At 41.2% G+C, this 21,709-nt stretch overlaps 1 protein-coding gene and 1 long non-coding RNA gene across 2 annotated transcripts; one reads left to right on the plus strand and one right to left on the minus strand.

Moving 5' to 3' along the window:
* Positions 1-680: 680 nt before the first annotated feature.
* Positions 681-2,689, minus strand: foxd3 (forkhead box D3). Its single transcript, XM_080032343.1, has one exon. The coding sequence runs from the start codon at positions 2,266-2,268 to the stop codon at positions 1,054-1,056; it is 1,215 nt and encodes a 404-aa protein (XP_079888469.1). The 5' UTR covers positions 2,269-2,689; the 3' UTR covers positions 681-1,053.
* Positions 2,690-17,212: 14,523 nt separating this feature from the next.
* On the plus strand, positions 17,213-18,697 carry LOC307254756. Its single transcript, XR_013844996.1, has 2 exons — positions 17,213-17,581; positions 18,267-18,697. It is a non-coding gene; the product is annotated as an uncharacterized lncRNA (long non-coding RNA).
* The last annotated feature ends 3,012 nt before the right edge of the window (positions 18,698-21,709 follow it).

Here is a 21,709-nt window from a genome sequence, read left to right on the forward strand (position 1 = left end):
TACCCGATTATCCCTTTTACATTTTATTATATTTAGTTTGAAAAATCCACATAAATGAGCTTTTTAAAATGTATATTATATTTTGGAACAATTTCATTCATTTATAAAGTTAAAATAAAAATCTTTAAAATCTGAAAATCAAGTTCAAATAGAGTAAGAGAAAGAAATGTACTTGAACGGGTTGATTTGGTTGAGCTGTTGCCGTAATAATATAATTTATTTTCCCTCTGTCACTTGGTGTTATATCTAATATTAAGAAATAATAAAAGGCAAATGTTAAAATCTAGACTTTTTAAAATGGTGAAAATCAGAGTATAGCCTTATAAGTATTAAGCCTGAAAATGATTCAGTAAATGTAATAACATCGTATTTACAAGATAAGTCAACTATTATTATATTTGATGCATCTGTAAAGCCAAATGACCATTCCCTTGCCTTTCTTTCTGCCCACCTATAGCTTGAATTATGTAGCCTTATTTGAAAAGCACAATTTTAAGAAAATGTTTCTCATAAAAAACTTTCTATAAAACAATTTCAAATTATCAACAATGGAAAAAGATGTTTTTGAATTCTTTCTTCGATTTATTTACAAATAAATTCAGTTTACAACACAATATAGCTACATATAATAATCACATATATTTGATAATTTTTTGAAACTTATAAACAGTTATTTTTTCAGAGCATTTTGTGTCATGTTGTAGGAAAAAAGGGAAGCAAAACATTTGTGTCCAGTTATGAGCTTCCGATACAAAAAAGAAAATGTAAAATAATTATCACAGGTCTCAAACAAAAGGAACAAAAATAAAAACAAAGACAGGTAAAAGTCGAACAGGTAAAATCATTATTTTTTTTGTACAAATATTTACAAATATTACCTGTACAGAAATATCTCCTTTTTCTTTTTCTCTGTATGTCAACAGTCTTTTACACAGAGTCCAGTGTTTGCCTATTGATTTGTGCTGTCGACACTTCTTCCCCTTGTAACAATGTCTCTTCATATATATGTATAAAAATAATAGTCTAAAGAGTCTATTTTCTCTGCATTGGAAGTCATTGTGAAGGCCACTTGGACATAGCCGCGGATGACGGTAAAACATGTCCAGAGAGGAGATTTGACGGCACGCTCAACATGGGAGCGATCGCTGCGGAGGTCCTGGAGAGGGAGAGGGACTGCGCGCTCAGCAAGGCCGACTGCACCGTCACGGGAGGCCGCAAGAAAGCTTGGGCAGCCGGCGATACGGAAGACGCACTGGAGACCCCTATAATATTCTCTATGCTGAAAGAGGGTCGATTTGACGGCTCCGATTTGATCATGGACGCCGTGCTGAGGCTGTTGAGTTGCATTTGAAGACTCGGGCTGAGTTGTGTGTTGAACATTTTTCGGTTCAGCTCCGACGTGGGCAAGAGAGGGACGCCCGGGGGCAGCATGTGACCCATGGGGGACATGTAGGGGTACTGGAACCCGGCTGGATGGGCGTACGCAGGGTGGATGCCGTAGTGCCTTCCGTAGGGGCCACCGAGGCTATACGCGCCGAAACTTTGCATCATAAGCGCGGTCTGGTCCCTCAACATATCAGGTTGAACTCTCTTGAATCTTTTCCTCCGTCTCAGGAAGCTGCCGTTGTCGAACATGTCCTCTGACGCCGGGTCTAGAGTCCAGTAGTTGCCCTTGCCCGGGTTGCCAGGCTCCCGGGGGATCTTGACGAAGCAGTCATTGAGGGACAAGTTGTGTCGGATGGAGTTTTGCCACGCGGGGAACTTCTCGCGGTAATATGGGAAGCGGCTGCTGATGAACTCGCAGATACCGCTCAATGTGAGCTTCTTCTGGGGGCTCTGCAGGATGGACATGGTGATGAGGGCGATGTAGGAGTACGGCGGCTTCACCAGGCTGCTCTTGGATTTATTGAGACCTCCGGAACCGCCTCCTGACGCCCCGCTTGGGTCTGCTCCCTTCTCGCCCTCTCCGGAGCTCTCGCAACTCGGGCTTCCACCGCCAGACCCGTTCATTAAGATCATATCATCATCATCTTCTTCCTTATCTACCTCGATTTCGTCTTCCACGTCCACCTCGGACCCCGGGTCTCGGCGGAGCAGCATGCCGCCTCCGACGCCTCCCAACGGGCTTTCGCAGTCGCTGTCCACCCGCTCCATACCCTCCATGTCGTCCCCTTCGCCCACCACGTCGATATCCACGTCCTCCGCGGTGAGCACAGTAGTTTGGCCGGACATGTCGCTGGCTCTTTCGCTGCCTCCAGAAAGGGTCATCTCAATCTCACGGGCTTATAGGCTTACTCACACTTTTTTTTTTTGGTTTGAAAGTCTACACCGTGGAGCCAAAACAAACAAGAGCACAGCCGGCCGGGTGTGATGGGTAGGTGAAGCGCCGTCAGTGCGCACTCACGGCTGGTGTCTGCTGGACTTCTGATCGCCCCCCTTGTCAAGAGAGTGAATGTCTCCAAGAAAAAGGGAAAATAAATCTTCAAATGCGGTTGAAACCAAAAATATTTCTCCACTCCGGTGAGTAAAGAGCCAGGCCCCTTGGTTGGAAAAGAGGCGGCGAGTCTTGCCTCGAAGTTGTGTTTGGAGATGTGTGCCGACTTTTTTTCTGCTGTGCGCTCCTCCGCTCCAATGTCCCTTAAGCTTGTCGGACGGTGCGTGTATTTCCTATAGGCGTGATATTTGGAGAGCCAAGTCGAGATGACACATGCTGCTGCTTTTAAAGGCCGGAGCTTTTAAAAGGGACTGTCTGATAGATTACTTTTCCCCTCAGTATAAGATATACTATCAGAGCAGGGCACGTGGTGTTGTGACGTCAGACGCCCCCTCCCCTATCCTCTCATCTCCTCCGTCCCTCCTTCGCTCTCTCCCCTCGCTGTTAAACCATGCAAACTGGAGTTGTTTCATGGATTTGTCAACAATGGGACATCGGCAATGCTGCTTTCCGCTCATTTCTTGTGTTCGTCCGTCATAGACCATTTAACGGTGGCAGAGGGAGGAGGAGGGGAGGGGGGGGCGAGAAAATTGGCCCGCGTGATTGAAAGATCTGACGCGTATTTAACGTGAGTGCGTAAAAAGAAAAATCAACAAACCTTTTAACTTTCGCTCTTGCGCTCAAACTCTGTTGCAAACTGCGGAATGGAAACGACGACAGCTAAGTTCACGGAATACTCCTTTAATTTAAGTTATTTTGTCATGTGTTTTTTAAATAATTGTGCATGCATGTTAATTTCACCGTTCATTTTAAACCATTATCGAGCATGCAACTGTGCGTAAAAGCAATGCGTAAAGATTAAAGATGTCTTTTTTTTTTTTTACTTAGATTATTTGGTGCCAAAAATTGCATGCCTTGATATTTCCAGCGGTGCAGTCCGCCTTGCAAATTCCAAAAGCATGAATTGAAGTCTATCTGTTCCCGCAGGATTACAGCCGAAAAGGTGGGACGAATATTGAGCAGCAGAAGCGGCACTGGCATCAACACTACCCGAACCACAATGAATGGGAGAGAATAAAGAATTCCCTTAAGAGTTTGGATGAGGTGCTAACGACCCCAATCATCGCCTGTTTTTACATTTGAAAAAAGTAGGAAATGCGGGCAGCGGGTGAATGCAAAGAGAGAGGGAGAGAGAGAGAGGGCAGTTTATTCATTCACAAAGCGTGAAGGTGAGCGGTGTAGGCTGGGCTCGCGAGGAGAGAGAGAGAGAAAGAGAGAGAGAGAGAGAGAGAGAGAGAGAGAGGATGTCGGATCCAATACAGAGGCTTTTTTTACTCCCCTATTCGCAGTGTGAGAACTATTTGAGAGGACTGGCGAATGAACCGGCCATTCGCGTTCCATCTAACGTTCTTCAGAGAAATGTGGAGCAAACGAACAACGCAGCCGGTTAAGACTCTATAGAATGAGTGTGTGTTCCAAGCGATTTAAACGTTCCATTGATTTTATCGGAAGTCTTTTTAGCAGGTTAATGAAAATATCCATAATCGTCAACACAACACAAGTCAGTTATTTTGTGACGAAGATTTATTTTTTACAAATTACGACATATTAATTAATTACAAAGGAAGATTATGTGATAATTAAGGATTATTTCTCGACTGCAATTTCGCCTTTTTTTCTCAATTTAAAAGCACTATTCGTAAAACATTTTAATATAGGAGTAATAATCTACATTATTATACATTTTACATTTCGATAAATTACATTACAATTACTATTGTTTTCTTATGTCACCTAAATAAAACAGATTTTTTTTTAGAGAAAACCATTAATTTTCATGAATGTATTTTGCAGTCGATTTTGCTTTAAATTCCCTTTTGTGTTATTTTTGCATCTTGTAGTTGGAGCACATTTTGATCCTTAAATTGCTTTTCAAACGCCTCTGCTCTCAGGGTAAAAAACGTGGGGATTAATCAAATGCTCCTATCATTAATAATAAAGACCTACGCGTATGGAAACAAGGCTTCCGATTAGACTAGTGCTAATCTCTCGGTGACCCGTGTGATCCAAAGGTCCGTCAATAGGGACTATACTTAGAAACCAAGTGTCCACATCAACTGCTATCCTGCTTATCCACAGGGCCAGTGCGTATTTAATAATAGCACTGTTTGTCCTTTAGTATTGCTATCTTTCTCAGGCCATCCAGTTATTTGGGGAGGTTTTACGCAATCGAAAATGTACCCGAAAGGGGATATTTTGTTGGATTTGACACATTTTGTGCCTTTCTTGAAATCAACAGAAGACCACTGAACTCGGTTTGATATCAGTGACCCGTTTGATCATAGATGGGCTTTTCCCTCTCGACAGAAAGGTTTTGTCATGCAGCCAAAAACAAAATGCTTTGTGAATTGAATCACACTTGGTTGGTTTGTATTTGACATTTTGGGGGAATGTTTTGAGGAATCAGGGGGGGTCATAGAGCCACTGTCCTCTTAACACACTCTCCCTGTGTGTGTGTGTGTGTGTGTGTGTGTGTGTGTGTGTGTGTGTGTGTGTGTGTGTGTGTGTGTGTGTGTGTGTGCGTACGTGCGTGCGTGCGTAAAGAGAGAGAGAGAGAGAGAGAGAGAGAGAGAGAGAGAGGGAGAGACAGGTGCAGTCAGCCTCCTTTAAAAAAAATAAAAATCTCAGTTTCGCAGTGTTGTGTGAAAGAGGCGGCGTAACTGCTGATATAACCTGACTGCAACTACAGCACCGCCGCGAGTGGGGGTTTCAATTCAAAGCCCGTCCTTCCTGTGATCTTTTGAAGCCTCATAAATCCGCTTTTATACCTCCGCAGTTTGTTAATGAAATGTACATTTTAAGCACACATGCAGCAGGGCTTAGCGCGACCAAAAACCTTTCAGTATAATAAGCCAACTCGTTCCGGCGTGAGACCATTATAGTAGCAGGTGGGGGGACGGAGAGATAGACAGTGGAGCAGCACAGGTGATGATGGAGAGGAAACAATATATAGCCACGTGTGCAAACTGCAAAACTATACCAGCAAGGTCAACCAACAAATAATTGTGATCAAAATAATGTGCTGCGTGGGTGAGCCCCTCCATTCTCCTGTGGGTAACCCCGTCTGTTCCAATGAGGTCAAAGGTCACGGTCTTCGGCAGGTGACCCTGGTGGTTACTGCAAGATGGCGCGTGAGTAGGATATTTTAATGATGTCAATTATGTCAATTATTGAATAAAAGTGACAGTTAGATAATGAATAGTGTTTATTTATTTCATTTTGGAGTAAAAATGCCGTATTAGTTGTGGGATATTTCATCTGTTTCGTTACCTTTTCACTTCGTTTGACATTATGTGATGCCAATGGAGTGATAACTGCCTTGTAATTTACGAAATATATTCATTTCAAATAAAAACTACATGAACATGGAAACGTGCGCATTCAAGGGCCTTTTGAAGATCATCAGGCCAACATTGAAGAAAAAATAACTTGAGGGTATTTCAAGGCAGTTTGTATGTATGCAGCTAAATGTCAAGGGCGTTCAGTGGTAAAAGGGGAAGGTTTATATGGGACAGTGAATTAGAATTTTTGGGTTTGGTGGATTTTTTTGACTCCACCTAATCCTAACTGACTCCATGCAGCCTAACCCACAACCCTCTTAATATTTTGAATTCTTTAAACATTTACTTTAAAAAATAACTCGTTTAGAATGCCCAACCATTGGATCATTTTTGGTGTTTTTTCATAAAAGGATACATTTGTTTGTTAATTTTTAATCAATTATTCAAATCTATATTAACTCAAAAACACTTGATGTGTATGTGTTGTGCTAGCATCCTTTAAAATGCAATGATACAAATACAGGACATGGCTATTTGACATCATATACAAGTGCCAAAATTAGGCGTAAAAAAATCACATTATTCCAGGACTAATTAAAAGCCCAAACTCAACCTTGCCGCTTGACTCACGTTCCTGCATCGAAATCAGCTGTTTGTGAAAGCAGATTTTTTGAAAGGCAACTCACTCGATTAATTAGGTGAAGCGAGCAGTTGGGGGCAGCAGCTAGTAAACCGATATGATAAATTAATGGCATTGTTAGCGCGCCTGTTATCACGAGCATTATGTTAATTATTTAACACCGGTGGCCAAAAATCGTCAGCTTGTCAGATTCAATAAAAAATAAGATGTGCTCAAAAAAAAAAATATATATATATAGCTATGAGGCACACAAATCCTATGTCACGCCAAAATAATACTTTATTTAAATTAATATTCATATTTATTTTTATTCCTAATTGGAATTTTTCATGGCCGATTATATGATTTTTTTTTCAGATTTTTCTACCTTTTTTTTATTTTTATGAAATCACCATTTGCAGCCTCCCCTCGAAGAATCCACTCTATCAACCTGCGAGTGTCTGTCAAACAATATGACGCAGCCCATTCTTTAACCCTCCCTCCTGCAGCATCAGCCACATCTGATCTCTCCGACACAACAAGGCACGAAATAGCCTCCAAGACACTCATCCAGGCGCGCGTGCATGTGTCCATGTGTGTGTGTGTAGCCCATACACGTGAGCGTGTGTTTGTGTATTTCTGGATGTCACCATCTATTTGACGCGCGTGTGTGTAGCCTAGATAGAGACGCCACAGCTACAGCAGGTGATATAGAAAGACTCGCCCCATGTCTTTACTCACTTTAGCTTTTCGTTTTCGTTCATATTTTTTTGGGGCCTTATATATATAAGGTTAGGCCTTCATCCCCATATACAACACTATATATATATGTTCTGTTCATCCCCATGGGCTATGAATTCAGCGCCAAACTCAACCTCTTATGTTTTGCTTCTTGGGTGTTGGGATGAAATGCTGCTGAAACCAGTTGGGGAAATAAATAAATACAATTACATTAAGAAACTTTGCTTTTGTATTTTTTGGAGGAAAGCTGGACGTGTTGTGTCATCTTTCATCTATATCTGTATGTTAGTGGCTTGTAACCGATATACAGTTATCAATGGTCTTCAGTCACCTCTCAAATTGTGCTTATAGGTCTTAAAGTTTGCTTCATCATTTTAGATATCAGGCTTTGAATTAGGTGATTATAGATGGAGGTTGGTTCTTAAACAAACAAAAATATATACAGTAGGCCTATATAAAAACAAACATTTGGATTTGTCCAATGTGGTATTTGGCAAAGATGTGGTGGAAAGTGTAACATTAAAAACATATAATGAATTATCACACATCATATTATGATTTTTAAAAAAAAGTATATAAATAATTTAAAAATATTGTTTTTCCCTGGCAATCGTTTAACAGCCATGCTAGTTAAGGTTAATTTAGGCTTACATGAAATTGTCTTGTTAACCACTTGCAGAGATAAACGTGAATACAAAAATCACCATCCATTCATTATTCCTATAACCTCAGCGAACACCTCGTGCTCACGGTGACAAGTCAGCAAATCATACGTGGGTGTGAAGGCCTCATAACCGCTCGCTCATTGTCATCCTTGATTAGGCCTATTTGGCTCTTATTTTACAGTTAAATTGAGCCATTGCGCATTCATTCGTATTCATTCGATATGAAACAAGAAAAACAACGAAATAGCTGAGTATGCAACACAATTCTAGAACAGTTCATCTTTCACATTAACATACACTGTATTCCAAGTTAAAATGTTATTTCTGCATACTTCCGTAGCACCGGTCCACGCAGCCCTTCTCTGCCCGTCCAGCGCTGCTCTCCCTCGGCCGGCCGGCAGTGGGATGCCCCCTGGGAGGCTCCGGGGAAGACTCGCATGGTTAGCTGGTGGGAAAGTGACACCTCCTGCTAAATGCAGCCGGATTACCATGCCAATGTGTACTTGTTAAGTACGTGCAATGTCACTCAGTTTGTAGGCCTTTTTGTCATTCAGATTGAGCCCCCGAAATACTTGCATCAGGTACGACTATATAGGCTACATCGCCGTGTTGTGTGAGTGCAGCGATTCAGGCTGTAAACAGTGCAAATTGGCCCCTATGCAGCGAGGCATTAACGCGGTGTCAAAACCAAAACACATGCGACCAGGCTGCCCCGGCCTTGTTGCAACCAAACCATTGTCTGCGTAAAACCACAGCAAACAATGTGCTAATACAGCCAAAGGTGTTAAGTGGTGTGGGGCTTAATAAATAAAGACTACATGAAATCCACTAAAATCGACCAAAATGTGTTTCTCCGTATCTCAAAACGCCATTCAAAAAGGGAAATATAGTGTATTTTAATAGGGTATTTCTAGGGGGAAAAAAACTAAACTGAAATCCCAAATTTATATTACGTGTCTCCAGAAACTACATAGATTTTTTGGGGTAGTTTTATGGAAAATTAGGCAACTGAAACTGAAAAAAAAAATGTTTTTGAGTACAGAAAAAACAGTCCTAAACACAACAAAAGAAGGTGTCCACCATAGACCTATATTGTTTGCAACGTGAGGTTGCTTTTCACAGATGTATAATTCACAACCCCAAAAAAGGAAGCTCTCATTCAGTGCGACCCCTGAACTCAATATCCTCTTGCCTATTGATGCATACACATCACATGCATATAACATCACACTAAATTGCCTCCCACATCCCGCCTTGCCCTGCTGCCCATAATAATATTCCTTCACGTAATCTGTCAAGTTCTCTCTTCACAAAGACACTTTACCTCTTCTCGAACCCAATTATAGCGATTGTGGAGAAAGAAGAAAATGATGCAGTAATGATGTACTGATGTTTTGATTTTTATGACTTCTTAGAGAAATGCTTATGTTTAAAAAAAGTGTGTGTGTGTGGTTGTAAGAAAAGCATATTCTACAATATATCAGATATTTAAAATTAACCTCACTAGTAGACTATTAATGACCTGCCTTATCCTAATGAAGGCTTGTTATTTAAGACAAATTATTGAATCCATCTTAAAGCCATAACATTTCTCCTCTAATGTGTATGCTTGTACGTTAAATGCCCTTATTTATTTACTTTATACCAAGCGTCCTTGTCTGTTATTCTGGGGAGGAGGAGGTGCTGCTGCATATATCTCACCACATCCTAATCAAAGTGGTTGTGCTGTCTCTCGAAATTAAGCACTGCACCTTTAAATTGTCAATTATTGCGAGGTTAAGTGGACTGAATAGACCCAATGATTCAAATCAGGTGTTACAATTTACCGCACATGGCTATCTGACTTCATTTCATTTTGGCCGCTAATCTCCCTGGAAGACAATCAAGTGATGTATTACACAAAGGAATGAATATAAATGTGCATAATATAGTCAAAGCTAAGCCATGACTGAATAACATGTTTGTATATATATATATATATTAAACACAGATTTTAGACTATACACCAATAGACCTCTATTCTTAGTAGTTGAAGAATTTTGGAAAGATTTTGGTCAATAGCACCAATCACAATGTTAACTCCGCACAGCACCAATAGATGTCTTTTTACTTTTTGCTGGAGTTTTTTGTTATGTCACTCTTTACCCTAAGCTTGTCTGTCTCTGGCTGTTAATAAAAAGCATATCTTTAATTTTTTTCAATGTCATGTGTACTTAAATCATTTAGTACAAAAATAACATGATCCAGATTCTTGCAACTGCAAACACACTACAAGTAGAAAGTTATGATTGACAACATAGCAGGAAACATACAGAAACACATACTTAAATTTCAAAAAGCAAAAGTACAGAATTCATAGGCTTGTGTGGCATTTATTAAGTTACTTTTACACATTACTGAACACACATTGTAATGCTGCAGTTGAGTTGCAGCCAATATGTGAACAATTGTAAGTAGAGCTGCAACGAATGACTGTTATCATTATGAATTAATCTGCTGATATCTTTCTCTGTCCAAAAAAATCAATTGATTGTTTAGTTTGAGAAAAAAGTAAGAAATGAAATGCTTGTTTTTCTCTGACCAACAGTCTAAACCTTAAATATAATTCAATGGACTTTCATTTAAGACAAGAAAAAGCAGCAAAGCCTCACTTTTGAGAGGCCTTTTTGGTATAAAAAATTATTTACGATGAATCTTCATGAAAATAATTCCAATTTTCTGTCAATGTTCTAATCAATCAGTTAGATTAACATTTCAGCTTTAATATTAGATACCACTGGATAGTAGTTTATACCACTGCATCATATTTATAAGCTCCTCATATGCTTTGTATGTAAAATCTTACAAGCAGTATATAGTCAACTGATACATCTAATGAAGTAAATGTCCAATATTTCCTTCTGAATTTGAGTAAAAGTATAAAGAAAATCACTCAAAATCAGTCCACGTACCTCAAATATGTACTTAAGCACCTTCCTAAGTAAATATACACAATTACCATCCACCACTGCAGAATAACCATAATTAAGTTTGGTTAAATGACCCAGCACTGCAGTAATAAAAAAAATAAGACAGGGTCGAAACCAAGTGATCATTTTACTATAAGTGATCTGTTCTCATATTTCAGTTTTCATTATAGGACTTAACACGTCCGAATAACAAACTTAACAACCAAAGCAGTGTTAACAACCAAACAAAGCCCCCCCCCCCTCCCTCCCTCACACCCACAAGTCAGTAAGCATCAATATTTTACATTCCCTTCAAGAATCCCTGTTTAAAGATGCAATCAATGGCCGCCATTCATTATCCAATGTGTATGTCTTCTAGGTATGGCCTTTGTCATTAGGCAATAATTCACCCCGTCCGCAGTCCCACACATTACTCCGCCGCTCCAACACTTTTTACAAATGCCTCGGGGCTATAAATACTAATGAAATCTCTTTGCTTAATTTGATTTTGCTGGTACACTCGCAGTTATGGCTGAACTTTCCCACGAGAGAGCTCTGATTGAACACTTTCAAGTCCTTATGGAAGCAGGCAAACATTCCACAGAGAGCCGGGCTAGATCATTTCCATAATTGCCCTCGATTGGCGGCCGGGCCTAATGACCTTCAGAGACAATAAAAAGATTCTCTTGTTAATTCCATTTCTGTCGCTGACATTCAAGAGATTCCGATCTTACATGTGTTTGAGGGGTTCACAAGATAACAAGTGTGCTTTTTTTTCTTCGTTTTTCTCAACCACCCACCCACCCCCTCGGAGCCAAAGAGCAGAGGGGTCTATTCAGTTTTAAGCTATACCCCCAGACATGCTGCAGCGATGTGGGCTATGTGCTACTGAAAGGGGTCTGGTTGTGTCTTCTTCCATGGCTGGTCCACCACCCACTCTGCCCCAAAGTTGGGTAATTTATGGGCCTAAGGGGTGTAGTGGGGAGGGGGAGGAGAGGGGGAGATTAGAAAGATGGATGTTTGAGGCAATCAATTCTCATGTTGCGTTTTTTGAATGGTGGGATAGAAAATGAAGTGCAGAATAATTAAAAAGATCACAAGTCGCCCCTCGCATGTGATAACGCCGCCGCGGCTCCCAGAGGCGGTTTAGGGGGCTGTGTGCCACAGACAGGCCGGAAAGGACTAAAGGTTGAGTCAGTGATTCTGGAGAATAATCACTTTTTGTCAAAATCAGTGAATATCTATCGAATATCTATACTCAAGAACTGCAACCTGTCCGTGCTGTGTGTGCGCTGGATACAATTCTATGTTAATACACGCTCTGTAAACTGGTATGTAAACAAAAGTGGGCCCACCGTAGCTAGCAACATGCCTGTTTACAGAGACTAGGCTGTGTATTGACACTTGCCCTTCTTGCTTTCTAAATCGCATACTCTTTCTCCTTTCCATTCCACATACTAAGTCTGACCATACAAAGAATCAAGTTGTTTCTACCGTACTAAATAGCAGAAAGTATGGGTATTGGAACGCGGCTATGATCAGCGTACACACATGGTACGGACAGGTTGCGGATCTCGAGGAGATATTCACTGATTTTGACAAAAAGTCCAAAACACCACCGCACAATGGGGGGATTTGAATCATCGACACAGACTGAAAGCTGCTGTGACTGTTTGAGAACTGCTTGTCCACTAGATTATAAGCAGAGACTGTTGTCAGGGAGAGGAAACGTGTGTGTGTGTTTGTGTGTGTGTGTGTGTGTGTGTGTGTGTGTGTGTGTGGGATGGGGGGGGAACTTGTTACTTGGAAGTCCAAAGTGAGGGTGACTCAGAGCTGGCATGAAGAGTGATGGGGGCGGTTGTTTGGAATATGTTTCACAGTGACCACAATGCGCTCTGTGTGTTATGGGACGTTAAAATAAAATCCATCCGCTCTTTGAATATCAATCAGTGTCAAAATGTACCATCAGCCGTCTGCATGCACAACTGTGTGCTTTTATGCCCGGACAAATTCAAAATGGTAATATTCTCTAAGGTCTTTTTATACATCTCTATAATGTGACGGAGTAAATGTGAGATGTGCATATGTTATATCTTGGCCCACTCGCTTGCACTAGTTCTTTGCTTGGTACACAGCATACCATTCAAAAGATATTAAAGAGACTATGAGCAACTTTTTACATTTGTCTGATGTAACAGCATGTAAACAGCAAACGAGACCATCACACACACAGTCGTTGAATTATGATGAGAAAATAAAGTAAAAAGGACACCGGTGAGCTGGCGAGGGCGTCCTGGAGACAGATGGTGGCATGTGTGAATGCTCTTCTCTGCTGGAGGGAGGGATTGTGTGTGTGTGTGTGTGTGTGTGTGTGTGTGTGTGTGTGTGTGTGTGTGTGTGTGTGTGTGTGTGTGTGTGTGTGTGTGTGTGTGTGTGTGTGTGTGTGTGTGTGTGTGTGTGTGTGTGGTGTAATGACACCTGGCAGTGAGCTCACATTGGATGTCATTCTGCTGGTCACTTGGTCAACTCAACATTGGCAAACTGCACACACACACGCACACTTACAGTACACACACACACACACACACACACACACACACACACACACACACACACACTGCACACACCCGTGCCGTTCTGCAGGCGGTGGTTAATTTAGTGTCGATTTCCTTTTTAAAAGGTGTTAACATATCGTTACCGGCAACCCATAGATTGGTTTCATTCTAGAGTGTGAGTTTGAGGTGTGAGCGTATACGTGGGTCAATCCTTGAGGTTGTTTTCTACATAATGTGTAAGTTCGTTATCAAACTAATCATATGAATTGTACAAGAAACAGACTTTTTAAATGTATGTTAACCTCTGATTGTAAACGGAAGCATTGGGTTCATCCATGTTTTCCCCACCAGGGACTTTTGGCTCTGTGAAGAACCTTGTGGAGCATCCAGACAGTGAATTGCATCATTTAAACATGTCACACTATCATCAAAGTGCTGCGGTTAACAGCCACTTGGCCCGGCATCTTTTTGGCCTAACGTCAGTGACTGAACTGAATAAACCAAAAGCCGGGGAGAAGCTAAACGGCTAATGGGACCATGTGACTATTGACTTGACAAAGCTACATACTCAGAACAGCTAACTCAATTATCATGTTAGAATTCTGCATGAAAACAATCTACACTAGAAATTAGAAGCGTTCACCGTCAGATGACTCGCGTTAGTGCAGCCGTAATGTCGTTTGGAAACGGCCTTACACCTTCTATGAATGTTATCAAATGTTTACAAAAGAGCTTAATGTGCTAAAATGCAATCAGATAGTCCTCTGTGCACTGTGCAGTGTCCAATAGGGGTGGTGTTTGTGATGCATTTTGGGTGGAAAAAAAAACTTTGAATCAAATATAGTATAAGGGATTTTAACCTGATATTTATACTATTTTATTGGGACTGTACACATTCATAATGGGTGGTTATTGTCATTTATCGATCAACAATAATAATGGGTCTTTATTAGACAGAGTACGAATATGAGCTCAAATGAGGAGAGAGAGAGGGATGTAGGGGATAAACATGGTCAACAGGGTTACGTGGTCAATGCCTTTAAACCCTATAGGCCACCAGAAAGCTATGATGACTATTCCTGCACAAACCAGCACAAAATACCTACCAGCAATGCACTGTGTATGTGTCTCACGATATTGTTGTAGTGTTGCAAAGTGACTTTAAAGTCCTCAAATGATTTGGGTAAAAACATATCTCTTCCAACTTCACCTTGGCTAAGAAGAGAGAGAGAGAGAGAAAAAAAACAATGCAACTCTTACATGTGGCACTTTGTAGTTTGGCTTATTTGAACAGTTATGTAGTGGCATAAATAAGAAGCGCCTCCAACAGATATGCATACAGCACCTTTATCTCATACTTATTCTCTCTGGTTCAGTTATGTCATAGCCACTGACTCACAAAGAGCCACCACATCCCCTCTGCTCTCCTCTTTTAAACATATCCGAAGTTCCATAATTTCTTTCTAAAGTGGATTGGAAATAAAGTGTGGTATCAGGGATGCTAACTTACCCTTTAACATGCACGTCTTCTGATGATTAGTTATTTGGGTATCCATCACATACTAATGAATACCCAGTTTATTTCCCTATAACTGCCTTTCCTAGCCTACAGGTCAGGTTTTTTGCTACATCCTGCAGCGGGGGGGCCTTCAAACTTTTTTTCGGGAGTTTTCACAAAGACCCCCATTCTCTCCCTCTGTGTTGCTCTTCTTCATCACCAGCTCCGGGGCACATAGCCGACTGCGCTCAAACCCCGGTATTGTCCGGAGCAAAACCACATATTAAACGTCCCCCCCACCCCCCCCTGCATAAGCCATTTCATTGAGCTTGCAGCGGGACATTCCTTTTGCTGGGTCATCCATCTGTGTACATGGTTTGGACACACATTTGAAACAAAGCAAGCCAGTCAAGGATAATATTGAGGAAGTTACATACATTTCGAGTTTCGCAGCATTATGTCACTTTTCGGCTGTTTTCCGTGCGTTTTTTTTTTTTTTTTTGGCACTGGAAGTTGTTTGGTGACAGATTCATGCGGCTGGGACACATTGCGAGACCATAGCTCGGAGGCTATTGGAAAAAATGTCTCCCTGCATATGTAATGTTTTGCACTTCATTAGGAATTCTGGATTTTCCCCGTCAGGAATGTCAACGGAATAGAAAGAGAGAGGGACACTAAGAGAGCTCTCTATCCCACTGCAAAACAATTAACAATGAATAATAAAAAGAGGAAAAAAATTAAATCTCATATGATACAAGCCACCAGTGATCCTGAGTGGATAATTCATCAGTTCTGTTTGGGAATAGAACACGATCTTATCGCTTGTTTGTTTTGGTTATGAATATGAGTCTTATTCCATATCTGTAACTTCACCTCATCTCAATTTATCTCATGATTTATGTTGTGCACCTTGTCTTTAAAAAAAACATTTAAAACATGAAAAAGCTTTGAACGTTGATATGCCGTTGAGATTTAAGAATCTGCCCAAGGTATTAGGATGAGGTTGTGTGGTTTTGCAGGCTTACAGGAGGAGATAGTCTTCAATGCATGTCTTCTTTTCATATGCATAAAAAAAACAGTTTGCTAGATTATGGATTACGTAAGAATTTTTCAACCTAACCGACCATTTGACTGTTTGACCAACTTCCAAGATCACAAGCTCAGTGCCCTGCAGATAGAACACAAACAAATTAAGTTTAGAGTCCGCTTGAAACTAGATTTTAAAAGAAAACTCAGTTCTGTTTTGTTCTATGCAATGTTCAGCGCTGTTCGTAGTTGCTTTTGTTTTCTGTATGTGTCTTTGTTTAACACAGTTGCAGTGCATTCTGATTGTTGGCAAAATTATAAAGATGATTTTGACCTACTTATTTTTTCCCCTAGTTGCAGTGCACTGAGCTCTCTGAGGCCTCTGTAGTTCACTCATTCTTTAAAACGTTTTTGCAGTGACATTGCTGTTTAATAAAAGACAGTGACACCACTTAGCTAACTTCACAGTCATATTGTGTCAGTCCTGCATGTTCAAAGAGGTCAAAAAGCAACAGCTAAAAGCCATCCATGTATCCAGCCCATTTATTATAGTCCCTCACTACAGTAACTTAATATTGACCAACATCAAACAAACCGGCTTCTTCAAAAACCTTCCGTATAGCGTTCTAAACAGTGGACCCAGTGTGTCTAAACTTCCATGACCCGGGAGGGTGCTTTTTGTCCCTGAGATTCCTTCCAATTGAGCACATTAATCGCTCTGTAAACATTTGATTTATTTTCAAAGGGTGCCTCCAGTTACCTTTAATTGTATTTGTGCAAAACCAAAGTCATCTGACAGGAAGGAATTGCTCTGTTAAGCTGCTGCCGCTGCTCAACAACCCATAATAAGACCTAAGTTACCCTTTGCTATGGCAACGTGACATCTAAGAGTTGACCCTTGTCTGCTCACATGACGGGGCAGCCCAGTTGTGTTTGCAGATCACCGGCGTTAAACAATAATGAACCTATTTGTCACCAGGCAAGAATTAAAGTAAATGTCATTATAGTGGCCGAGGCTGGACTTATAATCAAATAAGGGCTGTTTAAAGGGCTGCAAAAACACTAAGATTTGAGAGGACAGTTGTGTGTCTCTATGCTGCAAAAACAGACCATGTAGCCAAATCTAAATGTATGTTGAAGTTGAAATTCAATTGAAAACGGAAGAGGCCTGTTATTGAGTGAAAAATGTGACATTTGGATTGACGCAAAAAATGAGTGTTTTCCACTACCTGTCTTTACTGTGTGTGCGCTGATAAAATAGTTAAAGGGAAAATTCGCCCATTTTCATGTGAATGGTATATCAGGGCCGAGTATATTAGTAGTCTATTGAAAAAAGCCCCCCAAAAATTGATCCGAATTGGCAGAGAGCACAATGATTTCGGATTTAAACTGATGACGCGGGGCTGACGTAGCCGTTTTTACAGTTCCTACAGGCCCCAGGATGCATTGCGCGGGGGGGTACGCTCTGCAGCCAGCCTGCCCAGATTCCGAGCTGCTCGCGTTACCATGGTGACAAACACAGCACGGACCTGACCCGTGTAAGCAGTACAGTAATAGCGCGCTTCGTATTATTTCACTGTTGGACTACTACCACAAAGAAAACATGCCGTCCTATAATGTGCCTAGATGCGCCAACTTTAGGAAACAGAAAAGAAGCAGGAGTAAGCGTAAGCTGAAGATACTAGGCCCTACCTGTTGCCTATTCACCGGCGTGATGCATAGCCCCAGCCCCGGGAAAAAGAATCCGAATAAAGGTAAGCTAACGTGAGCTAAATTGCATAGTAGCCTACTGTAGTTAGTATCAGTGTTTCCCCTACATTAATAACTGTGCTGCCCACACCGCTGTTGAATATTGTGTCCCGGTGTAAGGCTGATAGATGGGGCAAGGAGGAATTAGTCTACCGGTTGTAGCTGTAGCCAAGTTACCTTAGCCGCTAAGCTACAGTTAGAAGTGAACTCGTGAGGGGGGCAGTAGGCCCCTCTGTGTATCCTTGAGGAAGATTTAGTTGCATTTGCAAGACTGTTTGTGTGTGACTGTGTGTTTGTTTTCCATGTGCATGGTTATTAGCGATGTCGTTAAAATGATCAGCTTTCCAAAACCATAAACAATTGCTATGCTGATGGTGATGGCTGGGTGATTAGCACTGATGTCCCTAGTCTTGTGTCGTCTTGGCTCTTCCTAATGCAAATGCATAGCCACACCCTGGCATACAGTATGCTTGGCTGCTAATATAAACATGATGTCTTCTTAGACAAAAGACTACTATTGTGTTAGTGCACTAACTGACTGACCTATCTATGGTTACATAGTGGTTTGTCTGTTTTATATATTTATTGCAACAGCAACATTATCTTTACAGTATAACACATTGATTTTTCTTTTGTCATCTCTTCAGTGCTGGGCTGGCCTTGTGATACAATCATAATTTGTCATTTCAGGTGAGGTCCAAAGGAAGATGGTGTATTGTCCGAGGACCACACACTCTGTTGTGAAGACTGTTTACATCCCGCACACACGCACCACTTCAGAGCATCCCTCGTAGAACTCGTCATCACATGAAGAAGAGACTGCTGCCTGCAAAGTGCTGTCATCATCACTACAGCTCCCTCAGCCTGCCCTCCCTCACAACATGTCCAAAACCAACTACAGAAGAAGCTGCTGCTAAACATCACTCAATATTTCAACAGTAACTTGACGAAGGAAGCATTATGCTACAATTGTTTTTCCCAACACACTGGAAACTCAAAGCTTTTGAAAATGTTATTTTTCTTTTTTACATTTGTATATGTACATACTTTACAGTTGTGTGTAGAATAATGCACACTGTTTTACTTGCTTGTTATATTAAACTCTATCTATGCCTTATAAAGTGTTTGATTCTCTGAAACTATTTCACTTTTAGTTGATAAGTCAAACTTATGTATTAAAATGGTTACCTATGCAATGACAAAAAACAATCATGTTTATACAAAATTATTTTTATTTGTAAATACAGTCAAGGAGAATTGACACATTTTCACATGATTAAATCTCAATCAGTGTCCATAGTTAGCAGCAGTATTTACAGGTCAAAATATTTGATCATAGCTCATCCGTAGCTTCTACGTAGCGTCTTCTTCAGCCTGTCGCCTGTAGTGACCATTTGGAGATGGATATTTGGCTCTGATGCGCTGTATGACACAATCAGGTAAGACGATGCGGTCCCCTTGCCAAGTCTCTCCCCTTTGGAGCACCCACTCAATCAAGAACCGACGTGTGACAAGTCGATTATGTCTAAAGGAATTAAAACACAAAACAAGTGGTTACTCTCCACAAAGCTATAATGTAACAATAGCAGCCAATGTAAGAACAAAAGACTGGTCATTTTATTTGACCTGTTGTAAAGGGTTCTTCTGAAAAGTGCTATAGACATGCTAAGTGCAACATCAGTGCAATGGCTCAGACAACACAATGTGACAAAGATAACGTTACAACATGCTAGAAAAAAATAATGTTACTCACTCAATGATCATCTGCCCTCCCGGTCTTGCTGGTATTTGTTGTCTTTTCCAAATTATTTTTGGGATATTGAAAATGTCTCTCGGTTTCTAATGGTGGTCCAGTTGTATTGTCTTACAAGGCTAACCCTAACCAAGGCTGAAACAGCTGCAGCCTCGGCCTCTCTGCATACTGTATTTCCTCGCTGAATTTCTTCAGCAGTGTAGGCTTCTCTGGCCCAACTAAATACCCTGCTGGTTCATTCCAGTCAGCCAACACACTTTTTAAAGTATCCTCATCCATATCGTCTGTGCCCGTGTGAAAAGATGCAATTTTCAATACAGGAAATGATACAAGTAAACTGTCACGGACCATGGGCATGGACAGACGGTTTGTTTTGGTTCGCACGTGCTTTTAGAGCCCGCCCCCTGGATTCACAGGGAGGGGGGTTGGTGAGCTCGGCTCCAAGAGTCTGTAGTCTGCACGAGCTCTTCCTTGACACGGAAACGTCACAGAAACGTCACCGGTGAATGGATTTTTGAAGCTCGGCCCCCGCGAAACGGACGATGTTGAAAAAATACACGGGGATATAATGCAACCCAAAGGATATTATGGTAGATGAGTTAAGGTTGAAAATCGGCGAATTTTCCCTTTAATGCACAGCCTAGGCTCTGTAAACTGGTGTGTAAACAAAGGAGGCCCACCGTGGCTAGCAACATACCCGTTTGCGGAGCCTAGGCTGTGTATTAACACTGGATTTTCTTTCAGCTCGCACACACAGTACGGACAGGTAGTGTAGATCATGAGGAGATGTTCACTGATTTTTCACAACAACCGTTCTCCAGAATCGCTGACTCCACCTTTAAGGGAGTCATCAAAGTTACTACTACTCAACCTACCAATCAAATGTCATGGCTATGTATCCCATAGTTGGCCCAACAATTAACTTCAAGCAAGGAAAGGTCGGATCACCAAAGTCTGTACGATTAATACTGTGCAAGGACCATGAATAACTGTACAAAAGTTCACGGTATTCTTCTGAAATTCTTGGATTGAAAAGAACAAACTACTTTCTGCCAGAGCTTTGAGTAGTAAGTCGGCCCAACATTTTACTTCAAGCCAGGAAAGATTTTGATTGCCAAAGTAGCTTACTGCTTGCTTCAGGTCAGATTCACAGCTGAGAAACGGCTAGCCATCCATCCACCATTTTGTGTCAACGCTAATGTCCTGGTCCACTCTAAAGAATAAGTCCACTGGGGACTCATATGCCCCTTCACACTGGTCGCACTGACACGGGGCCATTCAGTTGGCATCTGTCCCATGATCCCTCCCAGTCACAAAGTTCACCCTGTGCTTGTGTCCGTCTGCTGTATGTCACGATCCTTGTACCACTGTACTCCCGAGAGAAATATCGGGCACTACGCGTGTGTTTGTATACACGCGGTTACTACCATAATTTTGCACCTTATATAAAGCTTTATTGCAGACACAGGTCCTTATAACACATCATACAGTATTAAAGGAGATACAAAAATACACAGAAAAACTGTCACAAGCAAAAGTGTGTGTTTTGATTTTCAATAAAAAAAACGTTTCAATATGTGTGTGTGTGTCTATGTGTGTGTGTGCGGTATCATCTCCCCAGTGTATTCTAGGCCTCTTACTCAACTCTCACATGAGGATGACACGAGGGCTTCTGGTTTCACTGTAAAATTAGGTTGACATCGATAGAGTCACAAGTGTCACCATGTGGCCACCCGGCACTGAACCACAATACAAGCCGCCACTTTGACAAGGGCCTTTCTTCTTCTCTTCTGCGTGTGTGTGTGTGTGTGTATGTCTGTGTCTGTGTGTGGTCAGTGTCTGTGTTTGTGTCTGTGTGTGTGTATGTGTGTGTCATCGGGCCAAGACATGTGGCGTTAACCACAATTAAATCATTCTTTCATATTTCATGATTAACTTGTAACTGACTGGTCTGGTTGTCTTTGATGCTGTGGTCAAATGTGGTGTCAAAGGTCTCGCCTGGATTTCATTTAGATTCTTCATTGTACCACACAATGTTCATTCAATCACACATGTACATGCTTATGAATGCGTTAAAGGGCGATTTTATCAGGATGGTGGACAATTATTTCAGGACTGAGCTTAGCGAGCCAACGGAACGCACCTCTCATCACTGCTTCGTTACCTCATGGTTAAAAAGCACACAAGCTGGTTTGTAAAAGTATATTGGCATATGTATGTCGTCATCAAGTACATATACATATCTAGTATGCGCCTTATCAAATATGTTAAATGTTAAACAGCTAAGACAGCCGGACACATAAAAACATTGGTCATAAGATGGTGTCAGCATAGGGATGAGTGACCCAGGTATAAATAATGTTTTCTAAAAGCCTAATAG

The sequence above is a fragment of the Ammodytes marinus genome, assembly GCF_949987685.1.
Source record: "Ammodytes marinus genome assembly, chromosome: 8".
In the NCBI taxonomy this organism is placed as follows: Eukaryota; Metazoa; Chordata; class Actinopteri; order Uranoscopiformes; family Ammodytidae; genus Ammodytes; species Ammodytes marinus.